General features: G+C 38.1%; 1 protein-coding gene across 50 annotated transcripts in view; it reads right to left on the reverse strand.

Moving 5' to 3' along the window:
- MLIP (muscular LMNA interacting protein) overlaps positions 1-24879 on the reverse strand; it is a 288723-nt gene that overhangs the window by 57482 nt on the left and 206362 nt on the right. For all 50 annotated transcript variants that reach the window (XM_086371040.1, XM_086371038.1, XM_086371036.1 and 47 more), the window contains 2 exons: positions 15278-15322; positions 1825-1953 (listed from right to left, as the gene is read on the reverse strand). In XM_086371040.1, the coding sequence (XP_086227166.1) occupies positions 1825-1953; positions 15278-15322 (174 nt within the window). The remainder of the gene's footprint in view (positions 1-1824; positions 1954-15277; positions 15323-24879) is intronic.

The raw sequence follows: 24879 nt of genomic DNA on the forward strand, positions 1-24879 counted from the left end.
AGGACAGTAAATTGTGATACTGTATAGGAAGATTAACTTGACATTCTACAAAGAATCTTGTTCAAAGTAAAATGCATAAATTTGAAATTATACTAATAAAAAAGAATACAATTTTTACTTTACAACATTAGATCATTTTTAAAGAATATATTGCATGGATAATATGTGAAATTTATTTTGTGTCAACATTTTATCATATAACAATAGATAACTTTTATAAATTTTTATAATCCCTTATTGTCTAAAATGTCACATTAAGCCTCTAAATGATTAGTATCATTAGATATCTAATGAATGCTTTTACTGATGATGGAAATATGCTTTCCTAAGAGGAATTTCCATTACTTTTATGTGCAAATTTAGTGAACACAACCTTATATATCAATAGGACTTTTCTAGTTTAAATTGAGGGCTTTTTTCCCCCTGAAAAATGGAAAAAATTGCCTCTAATTATCATTTTCAATGATATTGCTGCTAAGTCACTTCAGTCGTGTCCGACTCTGTGCGACCCCACAGACAGCAGCCCACCAGGCTTCCCTGTCCCTGGGCTTCTCCAGGAAAGAACCCTGGAGTGGGTTGCCATTTCCTTTAATGATATTAGTGCCCTCTAAAAATGTTTAACTTATTGAAATCCTATTAGTCTTCACAAAGTATATACAAATAAGCAGAAAATATTATCATCTCCATTTTATAAATAAAAACTATAGCTAAGCATGAGAAAGTACTTATAATGAACTTTTTCAAGACTTTGAGCCTGGTCATATTCTTAGATTTTAAGTAAACCAGATTTTAAAATTTGAAGGATCCTTAAATACTTCATCAGAACACCTCATCTTATGCTAAGATAAGATACTGGAACGGGGCGAGATGAAACGCCTTGCTCAGTGTCATAAAGTGAGACGAGATATTTCTTATGTTTCACAAATATGAACAGAATTTCTATTTCCAAGAATTGGTTAGTTATCATTTTCAAACTAAAGTTTAAAGAGTACAGCACTTTATGTTCCTTTGTAAGTCTATGCTATTATATATTACCAAATGTGGTGGTGATCTTGTGTTTCCCAGTTATATCCACAAAGGTTTCTGGATTGTTTGCATTGCTTAAGCATGTAATAAAGTTTGAGATATAAAATATATAACCTATGCCTATTTCTTGCATTGGAAGAAGACAAAGATGCAAGGTTTCTCTTTGAGATAATGTATGAAATTTTATACTACCTAAATGTGTATCTTCATGTTTTCCCCCAATATCTTATAAAGCATCATCAACAACCTTCCATTATACATTCTCCAACAATAGGATATATAAGGGGAATTTACCTTTTTAGTACATAAACAAACAAAAAAAATACCTTAAAATAACTTAACCTCCTACTCCCTACCTAGCACCACTCAATCTAGGGGATCACATCATCTCTACTAAGTTGATAGGAATCCAAACAATAGATCTTTTGTCAAATGTACTAATGTACTACCAAATCTAAAAAAGTATGTCACTTCAAAAGGAAGCGGTATTTTAGTAACAAGAATGCAACATCTATATCACATGAAGACTCCATGATGTCTTCATAGAAAGTAATGTCTTAATCCCCAAAATAATACCAGCACTAGGTAGAAAAATTTTAGACAAAAGCCTTTAAATACTTCCAAATATCATCCTGGAAATATTTAAGAATTTTTATTATGCAGAAAATGGAGCTTTTTTTAAATTACTAAGGTTATTCCAATCACATTTTCTTGTACATGCTCTATTCATTAGGGCATTTCTGTATTTTGTACAGTTATTTATCCAAATATCAAAGACATTTTCACGTGTACACTCACCTGCTCAGAAAAGAAGTCACTGTTATCCTCCAGGTATTTACTGAAAGGGTTGGGTTCATAGACTTCCTCCTCTTTTTTCAGTAATATTTTGGATTTTACCGGTGCGGGGCGAATTACTCCAGGCTTTGTCTTCATGAATGTCAATAAATTTTTAGAAATAAAGAAAAAAATACTATTAAAATGAATACATAAGTATATTAATTCATTCAAATGTACTCACAGCAATTTATTATTTTTAATTTTTAAATGATTTTATAAATACATAAATAGCCAGAAATCAAAAGATTTTAACTAAAGTAGCTTTAGTTTTAAGTGACCTGTTATACAGTAATCAATTTAAAAAGATCTACTATCATGACATTCAAAATGCCAAAACATCTTCATCTGTCTAGTCAAGTATCTTTACTAGCACTTTCAGCCAATAAATATTTCATTTGACAAATATTTAGTGACGGCATCCTCAGGGCCAGGCAACATGCCCATTTGGGGCATGATAGGAGAGATGAATTTGGTACAATTCACCAAGTCCGTAACAACTTTCTTCTTCTGGAAACTGTCCCTGCCCCCCACACCCTAAAATCCCAGAATCCATGTTCAGACTGCCTATAATGAAACCAGACAGGGGTCGCCTTCTGACCCGAGAGGGTAGGGGCTTCTCCCAGGAATATGGAGCAGGGCTTTAATCTACTCTTTAGTCATGCTACGAGATGGAAATGATACTATGTAAATCTGGGAGCTTTGGGAAAGCCTTACTCTGCCATAAAAGCGGATCTGATGAGATCAAGAAAAATACAGCAAAGTATAAGGAGAAGCAGCCGGTAGAGGAAACACAAGAGGGCTTTCCAGAACCGAATTCCAAAACATCCCTGGAACCAAGCAGGATTTCTGGTCTGAGACTCCCTGAGACTTTCCTTTTCTTTAACACAAAATTCCCTTTTGTAAACTCAGGTTGACCTCTATAATTTGCAATCAAAAGAGTCTGAGTGAATAGGCCAGTCATTCAAAATTCATGGATTTATACCCAACATCAGTTAGACAAGAGAGGGAAAGGGAGAAATCTAGTTTGGGGCAATTTCAAAATGATGTTTCACAAACACAAAAGTCTTGTTACACTGTAAAGTGTCACAAAATGATGGATAAGTTTACAGAAACATCCCAAACAATAATTCGATAAAAAGTTGTGACATTTTTTTCTGTATGAGCACTTTGCTGTAATCATTCTTATCAGGTCCATTTCTTTTCAGAAAATAGAAAATTAGCTCTCTTCAGTCTGTGCTGATGCTCACTAGTTAAGCCTTAAGGATGAATATCTATCTTGCTGCCATACAAGCCATTGGTTATGTTTTGAGGCTTGAATAAGTACCATTCTGCAACAATTTTTTTCAGCTCATATTTTCCCAGGCGACTTTCATTTCTATGCCACCAGGGCAAATAAAGATTGAGGAAAAGTCTCTATTTTCCGCAGGCTGGGCTGGGAAATATCTCCCATTTAAGAAACTGATTTCTTTCCAGAGGGGAAAAGTAAGCAAGTATTAGGTTGGTCCAAAAGTAATTGTGATTTTGCATTGCTGAACTTTGCTGTTTGATATTGGAATGCATTCTCAAATAAACGTGGTTATGTTATATATCATTTTAATGTGCATTTCTTGCTTTATGTTTTTTGCTGATGACTTACTACTTGCTGCATATTTTGCATTTATTTTAGACTAGGGAAATGATTTTAGACCAAAAGCAAATTTGAGCAATTTTCTTCTTCAAGTTCAAGATTGTAAAGCAGCGGAGACAACTTGCAGCGTCAACAATACATTTTGCCCAGGAACTGCTAACAAACATACAGTGCAGTGGTGGCTCAAGAAGTTTTGCAAAGGAGACGAGAGACTTGAAGATTAGGAGTGCGGTGATCAGCCATCAGAAGCTGACAGTGCCCAACTAAGAGCCGTCATCGAAGCTGATCCTCTTATAACTACATGAGAAGCTGCTGAAGAACTCAGTGTTGACCATTCTATGGTCATTTGGCTTGTGAAGCAAATTAGGTGTAAAAGCTTGATAAGTGGGTGCCTCGTGAGCTGACTGCAAATCAAAAAGATCATCATTTTTAAGTGTTATCTTCTCTTATTCTATGCAACAATAACAAACCACTTCTCAGATTGTGATGTGTGATGAAAAGTAGATTTTATACACCAATCAGCAATGACCAGCTCAGTGGTTGGACTGAGAAGAAGCTCCAAAACACTTCCCAAAGCCAAACTTGCACCAATGAAAGGACATGGTCACTCTCTGGTGATCCACCACAGCTTTCTGCATCCCAGCAAAACCATTACATCTGAGAAGTATGCTCAGTAAATTGATGAGATGTACTGAAAACTGCAATGCCTGCAGCCAGCACTGGTCAACAGAATGGGCCCAATTTTTCTCCATGACGATAATAAACCATGTATCACACAACCAGCGCTCCAAAAGTTGAACAAATCTGGCAACGCTACAGTCGCCTGACCTCTCTCCAACTGATTACCACTTCTTCAAGCATCTCAACAACTTTTTGCAGGGAAAATGCTTCCACAGCCAGCAGGAGGTAGAAGATGCTTTCCAAGAGTTCGTTGAATCCTGAAGCACAGATTTTTATGCTACAGGAATAAACAAATGTATTTCTCACTGACAAAAACGTGCTGATTGTAATGGTTCCTATTTTGATTAATAAAGATGTGTTTGAGCCTAGTTATAATGATTGAAAATTCACAGTCCAGGACCGCAATTACTTTTTCACCAACTGAATAACACCCAATTACATGTGAAATTGCACAGGTGAGTATACACACGAGAGTCATATCCTCCAATGAACCAACACGAGAACAAAGCCCAGGCAAATACTGATTTCTACAGCCACCGGTAACGGGGAAGCCTGATATCTTGGTCATGACGCAAAACTGTCCAGATTTCAGGCCTCTCTTTTCCACACGACTTCCTATTACATTTCTCGTTCCTGCCACTTCTATTCCTGTTCCTTCTCCTAATTTCCTCCTCCTTTGGAAAGTAGGAAATCAGTACAATCCCAGTACTTAGGGTTTACCAGGTTCGAAAGCCAGCATGGAATTTTAGGAGCTAAGCTTGACAGCAGCAGCAGAAAGATGAAAGCAGAGGTGAGAAATCTGGCCAGATGCACGTGAGATGCTAGAAGACTCTCCCTGCCAGGAAAACAAGGTCCCCTGGTCCCTGCATTGCTAGCAGGTTGATGTGTTGGGTTAGCCTGACCTGGAACCTTCCACTCGGATCATCTCTCTTGGTTTCCTCATCCTCCAGGGTGAGTCCAGAAAAGACACTCTTCTGGTTGGTTGGATATCAAATATTAATAGCTTTAATATCAGAATCAGTTACTTATGTTTCATATTTGTTTCTCTATCAGGCCTTATGCTTTATGCTGCTATGAATTTCCTGAATCTGATGGTCATCTGACCATTCGACAACGATTCTTTCCCTATTTTCTCTACTTCAGATTTTCTATTTTCTATTAGAAACAGTTTCTAATTATAACTAGTCTAATTAGATTTCTCTATTTCAGATTTCCCAGGTGCTCTTTACTTGGATTCTGTGTCCCTCGTCTTGGTCTACCAGAAGTCTCTGGATTCCCCTCCTCCTAGTTTGCTTCCTTAGGTCTCAGACCCGTTGCCCGACCCTGACTCCTCCATTTATTTTCACCACCTTTTTCTTTAATCACGATTTTTTTTCTTTTTCTTTTTTTCCTCCCCCTGAACCTTAACTTGCTGTCACTCACCAGTCAGCATTTAATGGACAGGGAAGTCAACTCCATGCAAAAGAATACTAAACATAGTTTGCCTTTGACATTGTTCACACTTCCCATCCTTTACCTTTACCCAAACCCTCCACACCTAACTGTGTCTCAGTGTTTGGTCAAACTGGAACTCGAACCCTGGCAGCCCAATTCTGAACCTCACGCACTCTCTGTGAACCACGGTACACAATCAGTCCTGACCAAGGCTGCTGCACCTGCTCATACCATTCCACTACTGCTTTGAAACCTGCCTCAAAGACTGAGCACTCACTGTAGACAGGGACACCATCATTATTCCAAAGACTCTAATTCCATATATTACAGGCACCACATTCAATATGTTAAATTGATTATCTCGGTTCCTCTTCTCAACACCCTGTGAAAGAGTCAGAATCAGTAACATGCCAAAGCCATGCAGTTAATATGTGAACAACTCAAGATTTAATCCGAGTCTGGTCTGATCATAAGCCCAGGATTTTAATTACTCTGGATGATTCATTTTTAGCTGCTAAAGCATTGACAGATCCAGCTAGACTCACAAGTGATACAAATATCATTCTAACGACACCAGGAAAAGTCACTCCATCTAAGTGGAGAAATAAAACAGGTACTAACTCCCCTTCTCAGCACAAAGGACACAGGAAGAAAAATAAGAAAGTTCTTCAAAAAGCAAATTTCAATGTACTGTGATAAACCTCTTGAGAAATGGTTTACACTGTACATAAGACATTTTTTTCTCTTTTGGAGCTATATTTTGGGGAAATAATTGCTAATCTTTTCATTCTTGCTATTAAAATATTTTCCCCACATTCAGAAAAATAACATTATCATTGTAGAAGGGATGATCAGACATTTTATTTTTAACTAGAACCAGAATACTATGATTTTGATTAGTTATTACAAGTTTTAAAATCTGAGAACCTCATTAGAGCCAGGTGAATATGTGGGCTTTGAGTGGATGGATACTCTGCCTGTTTATATTCTTCTTGACACAAGAGGGCTAGACTCCAACAATCACGGAGAACTCCACTCTCCATTTGCTTTGAGGAGCAGAGTAGCTCACACAGTACTGATAAATTCTCTGCTTTAAACTAAAATACAGCTGATTTACAATGTATTAGTTTCAGGTGTACCGCAAAGTGATCCAGTTACACATATACATATATAATGTGCATATGTAACTACATATGTATTCTTGACATTTTTGAAGTGCCTCAAAGACAAAACAACCATTGTCTTAGAGCTTTGACGCATCCTTCTATCAGATCATCTATCAGATGCTCTCTGGAGCCATTTTTCCAGTTGAGATCTAGTCTATGTCAGGAAATGTAGTGTCTACACGGAGGTGAACAAGACATACCTCGTGTTCTCAGAGGGCTCACAGTTCAGGTGAGTTAAGCACGTTACAACCACCGTGTAAGTCAAGCCACTCCTCTCAAGGCTCCTCTCTAACTCCACCTTCTCACTTAGAATAAAAGCTAAAACCCTTACAGGGGCTGCAGGGAGACCTACTCTTTCACTCCCCAAACAGCCTCCCCTTTCCCATCGAATCTCCTGCTCTAGACCTCTCTCCCTCACTGTCCCCTCTGGCACACACTATGTCTTCCCTCCTCTGGAGTTTGAACTTGGCCTTCACATTGTCTGGAACTCTCTTCTCCCTTTCTAGGACTCTCTTTCGATTCTTCATGTCTCTGCTCAAATGCCACATCATTATCAGATAGGTCTTCTCTAATGATCTGTATAAAAGATCTTACTTGCCCTATTTTTTTTTCCATCTGACCTCAGTTGACGTTTATTTTCTTGCTTCCTCCACTAGAATGTAAGCTCTGTGAGGCCAGAGATCATTGTTTTCTTCACTGTTATCCTTCTAACACCTAGAACTGTGTTAGGAACCTAGCAGATGCTAAACAGACATTTGAAGGATAAATAAACTAATTGACAGGAAGAAGCTCAATATGTAGGCTGCTGCTGCTGCTGCTGCTAAGTTGCTTCAGTTGTGTCCAACTTTGTGCAACCGCAGAGACGGCAGCCCACCAGGCTCCGCTGTCCCTGGGATTCTCCAGGCAAGAACACTGGAGTGGGTTGCCATTTCCTTCTCCAGTGCATGAAAGTGAAAAGTTAAAGTGAAGTCGCTCAGTTGTGTCCAACTCTTCGCTATCCCATGGACTGCAGCCCACCAGGCTCCTCCATCCATGGGATTTTCCAGGCAAGAGTACTGGAGTGGGGTGCCATTGCCTTCTCCGAATATGTAGGCTATAATCCATCAAAGCCTTAAAAAGTTTTGACTGTCCATTTAATGTCTCCTCTCATTTTTCTTGGACTTCCCAGCTGGCGCTAGTGGTAAAAAAAAAAAAAAACAAAAAAAACAAAACCCTGCCTACCAATGCAGGGGATATAAGAGACATGGGTTCGATCCCTGGGTTGGGAAAATCCTGTTACTGCAGTGCTTTTGCCTGGAGAGTTTCATGGACAGAGGAACCTGATAGGCTATAGTTCAGGGGGTTGCAAAGAGTCAGACATGACTGAAGTGACTTAGCGTGAACACACTTATTTTTCTTGGAATGACTTTTTGATTACAGCATAACCAAGGAAAAGGGAACATTACAAGACAGAAGATCCACACTACCTTTCACCCCTAGAGAACTAGAAGAAGGGATGTGGATTGGTGAGCTCTACCTTCAGAGATGAGCAGAAAGCAGAAGTTACCATCATTGATGATACAGGAAGTCAAGACCAGGGACCACATCTTTAAGGACTTTGCAAGATTTTAACTCTATTTTTTAAAAATAATTTCTTTTCCCCTGTTTGATTACAGTGATAAGCAATAAAACTAACACCACCAGGAGACAATGATGTCATGTTCTTTGGAGAATTCGAGCATGGGTGAGACTTGGGAGATCACATCTAATTCTATTCTTTGTCTTAATGGAGAAAAAGCTCAAGAGGTGCAGTGTGTGGAGCCCCAGGGCCTGGAGATAGGTTTTAATGGCCTGTGGGGCGCTGGTTCCGCTGTTCATACTCATCAAGTAAACACATACCCGAGAGCATTGTTACTTGCGCACTGTAAAAAACAGACATTGTCTCTGTCCTTAGGAACTTATAACTCTATGACAACAGGTTGGTATTGCCTCTGGCTGGAGACCAAAGTTGAAAAGTAACTGCCAGCACTGATCTTGAGAATGCATTATATAGATAATGCCTTCTTAAAACAACATCTTTCTTAAATTAACTAGCAGACTGTGTTTTTAATTGCTATCGACTGCACTAGCAAGCTCTAGGGTCACGTGATAAGAAAACAAAACAACAACAACAACAAAAATCAGCAAAGGAAGTAACAGAACATAGCACATGGAAAATCCATGGGTCTGGCTAGGAATTCTACTAATTTGATGGATCCGAAGAGTGTGAAAAGTACCATCGCTACTTCTTTTAGCCATTTGCTTCTGTCTTGCCTATATTCGCCAGTGCTTTTGTTTTTGTTTTTTAAGTTACTGGGGCAACAAACTCAAAGAAATGCAAAAACATTGTCCTAGTCAAGATTGTTGACAAAAGCAACATTTTCTAAATTATTTAGCTGATTCACTCGTTCAATTAATAAAATGTTCATTACCTCCAATTCTTTTTTAAATAAAAATGTTAATGTGCTTGTAGCAAATACTTAAGCTTTTTTTCTTCCAAAGAAATATCTCAAATTTTAAAACATTATAGTACAGAGTGAAGCTTCCAAAATTAGGGAGGAGGGTGTGGACAGATTTTAATACCACCCATTAGCTGCAGGACTTTTGACACATGGTAGACTTCAAAGTGTTTTTCATCAGAATAATGGAAATAACAATTCCTGCCATACTAAGTCACAAACTGTGCAAATCTAATAAGATAATATGCATGACAGAACTTTGTAAAGAGAAAATAGCATAGAAGGAAATTGAAAAAGAAAAAAATTCTTTCCTTTTTCTTGCTTTTGTATTTATAATTCAGAGTACTGATACCAAAGGATCTTGATTACCCAGGAAAATGTTTATCTGATGACCTTTTAAAAAAATGTTTTATGGTTTTTTGATTAGCTTGTAAAGAATCTGCCTGCAATGTGGGAGACTTGGGTTCGATTCCTGGGTTGGGAAGATGCCCTGGAGAAGGGAAAGGCTACCCACTCCAGTATTCTGGCCTGGAGAATTCCATGGACTGTATGTATACTCTATGGGGTCGCAAAGAGTCAGACATGACTGAGCGACTTTCACTTTCACTATGATAGTTGTAATACAATAAACATATACAAGATTTCAATAATTATAAACCTATTCCACAGCTCAGAAAACATCTTTTGAAATGTACACGACATAGATTTCCCAGATTGAAATATCTCAATAGTTAAAGAAAAGCCAGTAGCATGACTCACACCTGAGGAGGCACCCATGACAAATGCTGCAGCACTTAGGCATGTTGTGTGAAGGCAAATTAGTCAAGAATACACTGCCTTTAAGCTTAAAGAAGGCATCAGTTCTACACAAAAGCTTTCAGGGCTGCAATTTCTGAACAACAGAGACCTCAAGGGCTCTTAGAAAGAATAGTCATGCACCACTAAAACCAGACACATCCGTGGGCTTTCAGAACTGGGAACAAAACATATGAAAGGCTAAGTACTCTTCTGTATAATGTTCCAGTAAGATGCACTTTGCTCTTACCTGTAGTCATGTGGTTTATTAAGTCTGTTGTTTTGTACTCTCTAGATTCAGTGTTGTGTCTTGGGCAACAATGAGCATTTTGCAGTGGCATAAAATTTCAAAAGCAAAAGCCAGAATCCCAGGGACGGGGAAGCCTGGTGGGCTGCTGTCTATGGGGTCACACAGAGTCGGATACAACTGAAGTGACTTAGCAGCAGCAGCAGCAGCAGTGTCTTCTAACCTTAGGTTCCCCATCTAACTGCCAAAGAAGACCAGTGCTTACCCATCGTGTTGAGCCCAACCTGTTTTCTTACTCAGAAAAAAAGACGCCGCCAGCCTCTGTTAAGACTGTGATGACCCAGTCCAGGAATTAGGAAAGCTTTGTGAAGGGTCAGCCTAGATCTTGGATCTTCCTTTCCTTCTGTTCCCTTTCAGATGCTAAAGGATTCCCTGTTCACAGGTGTGAAGACTCAGTACCCTACTGGACTCACCCAGCCCCTCCTCTTCGGGAAGTGATCATATGTGCCCCGTGAAGGTCACACTTCCATAGCGTCCTGATTGCCCAACAGCCTTTTTTTCCCCTCCTTGAATTATTTAAAATCAATAATGATTCCTTTTTAAAAATCACACAACAAAGATGAGCATGAACTCTGTGATCTTAGATAATCTATTCAAACTCTGTGACCCCGTTTCTTTATCTGTAAAATGGCCACAAAGTAAATTTCAGAGATAATATTTCAGAGATTTTTTTGTGCAATAATAGACCCCCTGACTTAGTGACTAAACAACAACACACCCAACTCCATACGGGATTACACTGGCAATGTCACATATTATGATATATGAGCCTTACAATAACCCCTTCAAGCTGACACAGCAGTTGTCCCAACCTCCATTTTCATGATAAGTATTTCCAACACACTCTCATCTCTAAGTCCCTTCCCAGTTTTGATGTACTACGTTTCTGTTTAATAGAAAGAGAAACAGAGACATAGTTGGTGAACAAGTTTCAAAAGACTTCTTTCTGAGCCTAATACTACATACCTTGGCTTGCAGGGTGAACAGTGGAAATATTTTAATAGTAAGGGGAAAGATCACATTTCTTTTCTTCCTTGAAGTGTTGAATTGGCATAATTATAATGTAATCAGTTAAGCCAAGTTAAAATGAAAAAAAAGTTTGGTTTTTTCTTGGTCTATTCTTTTTGTTTAATTTATTTTTTAGTTGAAAGATAATTGCCTTACAGAATTTTGTTGGTTTCTGCCAAACCTCAACATGAATCAGCCATAGGTATACATACATCCCCTCCCTCTTCAGCCTCCTTCCCATCTCCCTCCCCACCCCACCCCTCCAGGTTGTCACAGGGCCCCTGTTTGAGTTTCCTGAGCCATACAGCAAGCTCCCACTGGCTACTTGTTTTCCATACGTTAATGTAAGTTTCCTCGTTACTCTCTCCATACATCTCACCCTCTCCTTCCTTCCCACCTCTACCCCACCCTGCCGTGTCCATCAGTCTGTTCTCTATGTCTGTGTTCCTCTTGCTGCCCTGCAAATAATTTCATCAGCACCATCTTTCTAGATTCCAGATGTATGTGTTAGTATATGATATTTACCTTTCCTTTTCTGAAGTAAGTACTTCACTCGGTATGATAGGCTCTACGTTCATCCACCTCATTAGAACTGACTCAAATGTGTTACTTTTTATGGCTAAATAAAAAGCCAAAGCTCAAAAACAAAATGGCTTCTGTATTAAGCTTAGACTACCATAGCAATCCATCATTTATTTTCGCTTCAAACAATTTATTACTTTTCTCCCCTAAAATAGGAGTCAAATAATTTTAATTAACTGCTATTTCATGCAAAGTGTACAATATTTATTCAATATTTATTTACATAATTTAACCATAATCTATCATATGTTCCCCCAAATTTTGTTTTCCTGTGTTATACACATGTTTATACATGTATAAACAAAAAGCAATACATATACATGTGTATGTGCCATCAGAATTACCTGTAATATGGCATTTATATGCATAGCATATGTTACAAACACACACATATAAATGTGTGTGTGTGTGTGTGTATATATATATATATATATACACACATACTGTTTTTTCAAAGGTATTCTTATTTACTCATTTTATTCAGAACTTAACTCAAAAGAGAATTCATAATGGCAAATATTGGAAATCCACTTATAAAAATGAAAAATTATAATTTAATTCATAAATGACGATACTTAAGGGCAGAAATATTACAAATTCTTTAAGAAGCAAATTTATACACTATCACTAGTATGTAATTATTTCTACACTATTCCATACTCAGGGAATGTAAGTACAGGGGGTTAATGCGATGAGATAGAAGTCAGTGATTAAAGTGAATAATTATATCAATCCAAGAGATGTTCTTTTTGTGTGTGATAGCTTGCTTGAAAATAATCACTTCACAAACCTACCTAGATCTCAAGTGCATTTGGGGATTAAAACTTAATTTAAAACTTGGCTAAAAAATTCCTTGAACTCTCTATAGAAAAGGTCTAAAGTAAATGCAAAAAAATTATCATCAACATCAGTTAAAGCAATGCTTTGCATTTTCCCCCTAGAGAACACAAGAGTCAAATTCATAGAATTATTTGATTAGGCCAAAAAAAGTTCATTATCACATTTACAATGAGTCATTCATACTATATCCTATTTCATGAAATCATATTTGCTTTCTTAAAATGTTTTGTAAAATATTACATCAAGACTGACATCTATACATATATCAACATATATCTGCATATATATCATATATATGTCATTCTGATTATACATATATACATTCACACGCAGTCAACACCTAAAATCTATTTTTTGTGTACTATGTTGAGTATACAAATATTTCTTGATTTTCAAACATTACTCTCAAGAAACAGGTACATATATCATTATTTTCAATGTTAAAATAGCTATAACAACAGTTCCATATCTAAAGTGGGAAATTGTTCAACTTCATAATGTTATCATAGTGCTGGTTTCCATGGCAACGCCTTCGCTCCCTTGAGCTAGTAACCATGGACTCTGCCCTAGAGAGGCTTGGACAGAGTGTAATTGAATGCTTTTCTTGCTCAGTTAGGAAACTGAAGCCCAGGTTCTCAGATTCCTGACTTCTCGCTGTCAGTCCAGTAGTTAGTGTCAGAGCAGGAAGTAAAAGGTAGGTCTTCTGGCCCCTGTTCCAGCATCCTGTCAACCTCACTATACTGCCTGCCACTATTCTAAACCCACGGACACTGAATGCACACACGCAAACACACCTCATATACAAACGATGCACATAAACACCGACACACCCAAGCCATTTGCTTCAGTCAGGCTATTTTAAGAGTCAAACAACATTCTTTATGACTTTCTAGCACTACAAATAAAACACTGTTCTCATTTTGGCATGATAATGACAAGATGACTTGTTGGTTATGGATGTAGGATATAGAAAGAATTGCTTAAAAAGAGAAGAATCAGTATCACGCTACTTTTCCAGATATTTTCATTCATTTTACTAGGTATTTTCATTCCTTTTCACTTCCTTTACCATGTCTATTGTTTAGGAACCTATAATTATAAACAGTTAAAACTGTTTATATTACTACATGTAATAATATCTAGGCAGTTTACATCATGGTTCCCATTTGCTAACCACTTGTAACAATAAGAAATATGAAACACTGTAAGAAAAAGTAATTTTTCTATTTAATTAAATATTTATCTATAAATAACAAACAGATCCTAGAGCCTAGATCTGTGTTGTCCTACAGAGTAGCCACCAGCCCCCTTGCTGGGCCCTTGAAATGTGGCAAGTCTGAATTGAGATATGCTGTAAATATAAAAAACACTGCAGATTTCAAGACTTTACCCCTACAAAAATAATGGAAAATAATCTCAATTTTATACTACTGTATGTTGAAAGGATAATGTGTGTATATTAAATAAATAAAATATATTATTTAAATTAATGTGACCTGCTTCTTTTTAGTTTTTTAACATGGCTACTAGAATATTTAAAATTGCGTATGTGATTTATATTTGTGGTTCATACTGTATTTCTGCTGCTCATCCCTGGTTTGATCATTCTTTATCTTCCTGCCTGAAACATCTCATTTCCTATTTCCCCAAGTTCAGAACCTACCCTACACGATTAAAGATGACCTTGTTCTTGAACCCTTTTCTGATCTCTCCCACCAGGAAATGAATCCTTGCCTCTAAAACATCAGTGTCTGCTTCCAGCCTTGACCACTCTATTCTAACACCACCACCAGGGTGCAAGTTATCAGCAAACACGGTCTATATATGTTTTTATGCATGTTTGTAACCTATAAAACAACCAGCATGGAGCTTTAGTAAAGCATCAGTAAACTTGTACTAGACAAGTAAGCAAAGAAATTTATCCATAGTATATTTGTCCTCAGTTCACTTTTTAAAAATTTATTGATTTATTTTAATTGGAGGCTAATTACTTTACAATACTGTAGTGGTTTTTGTCATACGTTGCCATGACTCAGCCACAGGTGTACATGTGTCCCCCATCCAGACCCCCCTCCCGCCTCCCTCCCCACCCCATCCCTCAGGTCGTCCCAGTGCACTGGCTTTGAGCGCCCTGTCTCATGCATCAAACCTGGACTGGTCACCTATTTCACATATGGTAATATACATGTTTCAATGCTATTCTCTCAAATCATCCCACCCTCGCCTTCTCCCACAGAGTCCAAAAGTCTGCTCTTTATATCTGTGTCTCTTTTGCTGTCTCGCATATAGGGTCATTGTTACCATCTTTCTAAATCCCATATATATGGGTTAATATACTATATTGGTGTTTTTCTTTCTGACTTATTTCACTCTGTATAATAGGCTCCAGTTTCATCCACCTCATTAGAACCGATTCATTTTTGTTCAGATAAATCTATCTTGAAAGATTAGGATTTTCTAAAATACTAGGTCTATAATTTAATAACAGGATACATACCAGCTGACTCTCTGGTACTGTAGAAGATGGTGAGGAGAGGTTTGCCTGCAAAATTATAAACATAGTGTCTTTTAGTGAAATTCATAATTCAGTAATTATATCTGTTTAAGTATTTTGAAGTTTTTTATTATTAAAATAATACATATCAATTGTAGAATTTTGACAGATATTGAGGAAAAATACCATTACGTCAACTCCAAAATAATTGTTTTACATTTTTTGCTCATTGCCTTTCAATATTTCCCCTACACATTGTTATTCAGCTCACATAGTGGTAAATCTGATGTTTTCCATAGAGCTTTTCCTTAGCATCTTAACACAAGCACCAGCAAAAGGCATCAAAAATTCTTCAAGGCAATGTAATATTTCATCCTCCATACACTCCATATTCTACTTACACCAACACTGTTAACTATTTATATTTATTTATAGTAAAAGAAAACAACAGATTTTTCCTTAAATTACTCATATTAAAAAAATAAAGCTTTCGTGAAAAAAAATCTTTGGTTTTTTTTAAATTGTTTTAAATTAATATTGTTTCATCATTCGTGGTTCCTGAATTTCACACCTTTCTTCTGGAGTTAGTTTCCTTCTCACTGAAGTAAATGCTTTGATAGTTTTTTGTTTTTTTTTTTCACAGCTTCCCATCTTGAACTCTCTCTGAAAATGTCTTTATTTTGTTCTCCTCTTGAGCTAGAATTTACCTGAACATAGAATTCTAGGATAATGGTTATTGTTCCCAGCATCTTGAAGATACTGTCCACTTGCTCTGACTTCTGTTAACTGCTGTCAGTCTGAACATTGTAACTTGGATTATCTGTCTTCACATTTCATTAGTGTTTAAGGTTTTTCTCCAGGGAATTCTGAAAGCTCACTATGATGTGTCTGAGGGTGACCTCCTTTTATGTATCCTTCTCTGGGGCTTGGTAAAGTCCTTTACTCTGAGTATGCATATCTTTCTTTGATTCTGGAAAATCCTCTAGGAATCTCTTCACATATTGCTTCTCTCCTATTACATCTAATCTGTTCTTTACAGTTTCAATGAAATATATGTTGGGTCTTCTGAATCCATCCTTCATTTCCATAAAATTCCTTGTCATATTTTTTTATCCCATTATGCTGCATTCTGGATTGTTTCCACATATAAGCCTGACAGTTAATGAATCAAAATTAATATACATTAAACATGGGCATTGAATTTTATATTTTTACAACAGCATTTTTAACTTCAAGGAGTTCAACTTGATTCTTTATCCAATCTTTTTATGGTGTCCAGAACTCCTTTTAACTATTTCAACATTTTTATTCTATTTATATTTCATTCCAGATTTTTCTATAATTTCTCATGGTTAAATTGGGCTTCCCAGGTGGCACTCACCAGTGCTAAAAAACCCACCTGCCAATACAGGAGATATAAGCAATGCCCAGTTCGAACCTTGAGTCGGGAAAATCCCCTGGAAGAGGACAAGGCAACCCACTCCAGTATTCTTGCCTAGAGAAATCCTATGGACAGAGGAGCCTGGTGGGCTACATCCCATAGGGTCACAAAGAGTCAAACATGACTGAGCGACTTAGCACACACACACACATGATTAAATCTCCTGTTTCCTGTATCTGCTGATTCTCCTCCATGCCTCTGTCCAAAGATGTCCTTCACTCATTTGGTGACTTTTTTGTTTTGATTTTGAGCTCCTCTTTAGTCAGGGTAATTTTAGTGAAGATGTCTGTAGGTATCTGAGAAACTCTGGGTTGGAAAACCATGCCAATAATACATTTCATGTTTGCCCTGGTGGGGCCCCAGGAGTTTCACTGACTCTGGGCAAGCTTCCACTTTATTTCATCAAACGCACGGGGGCGCAGGTCCCCACATGTTCAAGTTTCACAGGTTTGTTGTTGCGTGTGCGCTCACTTGTGTCTGACTCTTTGTGCCCCCATGGACTGTAGCCCACCAGGCTCCTCTGTCCATGGAATTTTCCAAGCGAGAATACTGGCTTGGGCTGCCATTTTCTGCTCCAGGGATCGTCCTGACCCAGGGATCGAACCATCATTTTTTGCATCTCCTTCATTGGCAGGCAGATTCTGTATCAACTGTACCACCTGGGAAGTCCCATTGAACTTGCTCCAAATCCTTCATCCTCATAAGTTGAGCACCCATTTTTTTATGGATGTGCAGGAGTGCAGGGTACCCAGGAGTGCAGGGTAAAGATGTTGGAAGCATGTATGTCTATTTCTATCCCACACTTCATGGATAGGGAACCTTCCAGACACCTAGATGCACACAAAGGATTCATTTCGAGCTCTCAGATTCACTATACAGTGAAAGTTAAACTCTAAGTTCCTGGCTCCTAAGTCCTGATGTACCTGTGTCCTACAGAACTTATATAAAGTGGGGAACCCCACTTTATATCTTATTTTCCCACCTGGAGCTCTCTCCTCATATCTGGCACCCACAGTTTCACTTTCTTTCTTGTAGTTTGAGATACATATAGACTTTAACAGTTCCATTTTCTCAAGCTATTCTGCCCTTAAATGGGAGGCTGGGCTTCCATATCAGCTCAGCTTTCACCATTGTCGGGAAGTGGAATATATATATAATTTTTTTTTTCCTTTGGCTGCACCACGTGGCATACAGGGTCTTCCTAACTAGGGAATCAAACCCTTGGGCCCTGCATTTAAAGTGCAGAGTCTTAACCACTGGCCCAGAGAAGTCCAGGAAGTGGTCAAATACAGATGCACAATCTTAAATATACTTGGCTAAGACACAATAAAGCTGTGTTTCTAAACTATTTCTATTCTTTTTGAAGTTGCAAATATGTTCAGGGTTTATGACAGACGAGTCAATGTTGTCTTCACCCTCTGAGAGGTGAATGATGACTGAACACTGAAGGCTGAGTGACTCCCGTGGTATTGCCAAGCACACAGGAGTGTGAATCACTAAACGTGACAACCAGGCACCTGCAGTCCTTCTTGTACTGTGTCCATCACGGTTTGTTTTTTATTTTTGACTCATGCCATTCTTCACCAAGATGGCCACTGATCACTGTCATTCCTGGTGGCTCTAAGGCAGCAGGCTGTCCTGGCTACTGGCTTCCTACCTCTAGCTGTCCTGGCCAATAGCTGTGGACCAGGTTAGTGTCCACTAAGGTTTCTGACTCTTCCGTGCTACAGAAAATTGTCCTTCAGAACGCTCACTCACCAATTGCTCAGTTCACCGAAGGCTTCATTTTTAACCTCGTAATGCAATATGAGTAAAGGTTACTTCTAATGTCTTAGGATCTTTTTCCTTTAGTTAGTTTTTCACTACTGGAATACTGAGAGAGTTTCTCTACTCATTTCCTTAGTTAAACAGCTTCTATGAAATATGCTGAACTAAATGTGTCTTGATGGAAACAACATAGTTAAGGGGCTTCTCTGGTGGTCTAGTGATTAAGAATCTGCTTTGCAATGCAGGGGACACTGGTTCGATTCCTGGTCCAGGAAGATTCCACATCCGGTGGAGCAACTGGGCCCATGCGCCGCAATTGCTGAGCCTGCGCTCTAGAGCCCAAGATCCACAACTGCTGAGCCCACGTGCTGCAGGTACTGATGCCCACGTGCCCTAGGGCCCATGCTCCGTAATAAGAGAAGCCACAGCAATGAGAAGCCAACACATCAGAACTAGAGAGTGGGCCCGCTCACCACAACTAGAGACAGCCCACGGGGAGTGAAGACCCAGCACGGTCAATAAACAAATATTTTTAAAAGCATAGTTAAGTTTTTATCTCAATAATTTTAAGAAAAAAAGAACTCACCCACTAAAACTATTTGCACAATTTAACTACATTACTAACATTTTTCAGTACATTGTGCTAAATAATACCAGACTGTAATACAGAAAAAAGATAAAATGCTCAGGCAAATATATTGATTAAATTAGGGGAAAACCCATATATCTTTGCATTCAATCTTCACAAGTCCCCCAGATTTCTTCACTGAGAATGATGACATAACATTAAGGCGTTTTAGACATCCCCAATACATTTTTATTTCATCGAATATAATGGACTTCGTATCACTGTTATGAGAAACTATTTCCAGAAGGAGGAAAAAAATAGAATTAAATTTGAACTTTAGGGTGGCGTAAAGCCACTGCAGATTCTTTATCAAAGAAAAAGAATATTGGTTTATGTGTATTATCACTAATAAAACCAGACTCTCTCAACTAATCTAGTTGTGTCAAACCCTTAGAGAAGCCTCCTTCTCCTTGCCCAATATGGGTTGAGATTGTTTATTAAATTCTGTAGCTATAGTTATGTTACCAATATTCTAGCAATGATTTTTCAAGAGTAAGGAAAGATTGTTTGGTGAGCTGAGGCTGGAGCTGTGAATAGTGAGAGGAGACTACTATATTTAAACAACTGCCCATGGGTAAAAAACTAAACTAAGGAAGAGAAGGAACATGGGGTACCTAAAAACAAGCCTGAAACTGGACCTGAACAGCACTAAGCTTATTAGTCATTTGATCTATCCATGAAGAACATCAGAGAGAGTGTAAGAATGGTTCTTGTGTGAAACAAGGTCCTATGGTCTATATTCTATAGCCTTTGACATTATTTTAATTACTAAAGAAAGAAAAGGTGGAGAGTGCAAGTATTTTAACCCATTTATCATCATTGAAAACCAAAAAAAAACACAAAACTTTTTAAAACAAACATAGCAGTCAAAAAATTGTGAAAATCAAAACTTCTTATTTCAAAGAAAATCTGTTAAAAAAGCAAATTACATGCAAACTAATAGAGTTAGACTGAAGAAAGAAACAAGGATTTGAAATCCACTGAAAAATGAATTGTCAAAGACCTCATGCCTGAGGCACATAAAGAAAAGCCAAGCTCCTCAGGCATTTTCTAATGCTGCTTTTCCGTGCAATCTGCAGCTGTTCCCTATGCTTGACTCATGGATATCTGGCATCACACTAGCAGACACCCTTTTGGGAGATTGAAATAAAATCAAGTTGCAGCAAGTAAAAAGTGCTCAACACTTGCTTTTGCCTTCTACCCTCTGCACTAACACTTTTAGCAATTTTTTCTCCAATAGTTCTGTCCCTCTCAATTCAATAGCATTAAAGTGTTTCTCTTTGACCTTTTCTCTGTTGACTTTAATTGTCCTGAGTCTTCTTAAGGCTCAAAGGATTTGAAATCCACTGACAGTAGATTTGGGAAGGGCTGGGAGCTGGGTGTAATCAACCTTAATGTCCATTCTATTCTTAGGGTGAGAGAGTGCTTTGTTTTGTATAGAATGGTGGGGAGGATCCGGAGGGGAGTTTTAACTCCAGGCTGTTTTGAGCCGTGTAACTTTCCTTTAACTTATAAGTAGAATCTGATATACGATACAAATGAACATATCTACAAAACAGAAACAGACTTACAGACATAGAGAACAAACTTCATCGAAAAAGCAAGAGAGTTCCAGAAAAACATCTATTTCTGCTTTATTGACTAGGCCAAAGCCTTTGACTGTGTGGATCACAATAAACTGTGGAAAATTCTGAAAGAGATGGGAGTACCAGACCACCTGACCTGCCTCTTGAGAAACCTATATGCAGGTCAGGAAGCAACAGTTAGAACTGGACATGGAACAATAGACTGTTTCCAACAGGAAAAGGAGTACGTCAAGGCTGTATGTTGTCACCCTGCTTATTTAACTTCTATGCAGAGTACATCATGAGACATGCTGGGCTGGAAGAAGCACAAGCTGGAATTAAGATTGCCGGGAGAAATATCAATAAACTCAGATATGCAGATGACACCACCCTTATGGCAGGAAGTGAAGAAGGACTAAAGAGCCTCTTGATGAGAGTGAAAGTGGAGAGCGAAAAAGTTGGCTTAAAGCTCAACACTCAGAAAACGAAGATCATGGCATCTGATCCCATCACTTCATGGCAAATAGATGGGGAAACAGTGGAAACAGTGTCAGACTTTATTTTTTTGGGCTCCAAAATCACTGCAGATGGTGATTGCAGCCAGGAAATTAAAAGACGCTTACTCCTTGGAAGGAAAGTTATGACCAACCTAGATAGCATATTCAAAAGCAGAGACATTACTTTGCCAACAAAGGCCCGTCTAGTCAAAGCTATGGTTTTTCCTCTGGTCATGTATGGATGTGAGAGTTGGACAGTGAAGAAAGCTGAGCGCTGAAGAATTGATGCTTTTGAACTGTGGTGTTGGAGAAGACTCTTGAGAGCCCCTTGGACTGCAAGGAGATCCAACCAGTCCATCCTAAAGGAGATCAGCCCTTGGTGTTCATTGGAAGGACTGATGCTGAAGCTGAAACTCCAATATTTTGGCCACCTCATGCGAAGAGTTGACTCATTGGAAAAGACTCTGATGCTGGGAGGGATTGGGGGCAGGAGGAGAAGGGGACGACAGAGGATGAGATGGCTGGATGGCATCACCGACTCGAAGGACATGAGTTTGAGTGAACCCTGGGAGTTGGTGATGGACAGGGAGGCCTGGCGTGCTGCACTTCATGGGGTTGCAAAGAGTCAGACACGACTGAACAACTGAACTGAACTGAAGGGGGAAGAAGGGTAGGGAAGGAGAGGGTTGGGAGACGCAAGGTGTTACTGTATTTTGCAGGGAATTTTATTTAATATTCTGTGATAAGCCAACATGGAAACTAATATGAAAAAGAATATATATGTATAACTGAGTCACTTCTCTGTACAGCAAAATTAACATGTGTGCATGTCTGCTCAATCATGTCTGATTCTTTGTGAGCCATGGATTGTACCTACTAGGCTCCGCTGTCCATGGAATTTCCCAGGCAAAAATACTGGAGTGGGTGGCCATTTCCTTCTCCAGGTGATCTTCCCAACCCAGGGAGTGAACCCTCATCTCTTGAATTGGCAGGCAGATTCTTTACCAATGTGCCACCTGGGGAGCTCCACAGCAGAAATTAACACACAACATTGTAAATCAACTATCCTTCAATTAAAAAAAATTAATCCCATGGTATGCATAGGAGGTACCAAGACCATAGAGATATATCCATGAGACATCATATCTTTCTTGCTTCTTATTGCTTTTTCTATCTGTAGACCTTACCCTGTATGAATATCTCACTAAAAGTCACTGTAGCAGTTAGTAATATATCCCCAAATGTTCTAAGTATAAAAAGTAGAGTTGGAAGTATTTTAAAAGTTTGACTCAGTAAGTCAGGGAATGATGATTCCATGTTGCTATGAACATAACTGGTAGGCAGAATAAATAACCGTGGGGACCAGCGACAGTCAGCCTCCATGTGTCACAGTTTACACTAAAGATCAAACCAAGGGAAATGTGGGTGAAATATGGCACCTTCGTGTTTGATGACGTGTAAAATGATGATACGGACCAAGGCATAAGAGATGTCTCATTAAGTCATTTCTCTTCCTCCTCATTTAGCACAACTGATATAAGGATCTTCCATTTCTTCCTCAGCCTCTCTCACACAACATATCTTGGAAATATTTCTGAACCATCAAGAAAAGAAAGAAGAATGGTCAGCAGAGCGGAATTTCTTGCTGAAACTGTTCATAACTCATCAAATATCTGGTCACATCCTACAGAAGCAGATGCGGATCCATGTCTGGATGTAAGTGGATTGGATCTGTCACCTCTTACCCTAAGATCTGTGGCTGCATTAGGGCATGTCGGCCCTGAAACACTCCAGCATAGCAACATTGCCAGCCATAGCAACAAGGGGACTGCGTGTGCTGGCTAAATTGGAGAAGATGACCTTTATTTGAATATCTGTATATAGAGAAGGAAATATTCTTAATAAAGTTTGACACATTTTTAATATACGATGATATTTTGAAAGCAATATACTTCCATTGTAATGATATTTTTCTGTCCCTCCAGCTCATTAAAATGAGATTTTTACCTCTATGCTATATTATATTCAATAAGCCTATCTTTGTTCTTTCTCTGGCACTTAAAAAGTAATTTCTGAAATGTAGTGAGTTTATTAAATGAGTTGTTATCAATAAAATGTGACTCCAAGTGAGAGTTTTTTCGATAAATTAGGAATAAGTCCAAATACTTGCCCTATTTTCTGAAGTTGCTCTTTATTAAGAAAGTATACTGTGGTTTCGAATTACATGAGTGAAATGAAATTATACTGGCAGTAGTTAATGAAAAATAATAAATAGTTGCAAAGACAAGTATAATGTAAAGGAAAAAAAATGACATTCCCCTCCAGAGACATTAGTATGAAAACAGAATCAAACGGAAACTTAATTAGAAAATTCATTCCTTAGGGGGAAAGAAACTCTTTAAAAATGAGTGCCATGGAAAACAATCATTCACAGTTTAACTGATAAATTATGAGTTAATTTACACATAAGAAAATAATTTAAAACATCAGAAATATTCTAAACATTATCATCTCAGATGTTGTCACCAGATACAAAATTAGTCATTTCAAGTTTAGACTGAAGGTTTGGGGTGATGAAGAAATAATTCAGACCCAGAAAATGAATACTAATGTATAAAATATTTAAGGAAGACAAATTATTTTCAGCTTCTGTTGGTGCAAACAAATATTAACGACAGGGGCTTTAACACAAGGAAAACCTAGGTTGGATTTTCCTCCTCTGTGACTGTTTCCTCCTCCATAAAATAGAAATTTGAAATAATCAGACCCACATCATAGGACTGGCATCATGTTAGATGAGATAGTTAAAACTCATCTGTAAGAGCTCAAAACATTAGTTATTATGATTATTGAATTTGGCATCTGTTAAAAACAATGAAGTGAAATATGAATGATAATATAATTAATCCCACAAGTGACCTATGATGATTAGGACCACTCAATGTGTTTGTTAGCCTCATTTAAATTCTATTACACTTAAGAGAACCTGAATTAAATTACTTTGAAATAAACTGCAAGTCAAGTACACCATGAATTGAAGAAAAAACCTTGACTTTACTACAGTAAAGGAGTAAAATGGTACTTTACTACAGTAAAGGAGTAGAGTATGGTACTTTACTACACCTGGCTCATCCTAAAAAGCAGACTATGTGGAGTGTAACAATGGGTTCAATCAAGATGAAGAAAAGGACATGAATTGTTTTACAAGGATTTTCTATCTTTCTTTCTTTTTTTGATGAAGGAAAGCCAGCCTGTCATCAAAGGCCCCATAAAAAGGAATTAGTCGTGTAATTTCTCATTATTTAATTAAACCACTCTCATCATCCCAGGAAAATCGGAAATCCAATGAACATACTACATTGAGAATTAGCATCTTTGTACATTTGTTTTAACATCAGTTCTCAACACCAGTTCTCTGTCTCGCTCTCCTCCAATTTCTGTGAACAAGTATTGTGCGCTTTCCTATTTTGATTGTTTACTGTCGTCCCCATCCTGTGCTTCACAAATGGGGACACTGCTGTTCTGCTCATCCCTCACACCCAGTGACTCTGCAGAAGAGCTGGGGCATGGCAGACACTCAGATATTTGTCAAGTCAGTGGAGGAAAAGGGGAAAATTGAATAATAGGGCTAGAAACGGACTATACTTTCTACTCATCACAGTTCATAGATTATATAGGATAGTTTTTTAAAGCGCCCCCCCACCCCT

Source organism: Bos grunniens, chromosome 23 (genome assembly GCF_055505025.1).
Source record: "Bos grunniens cultivar Pamir isolate PY7600 chromosome 23, Bosgru_T2T1.0, whole genome shotgun sequence".
Taxonomy (NCBI): Eukaryota; Metazoa; Chordata; class Mammalia; order Artiodactyla; family Bovidae; genus Bos; species Bos grunniens.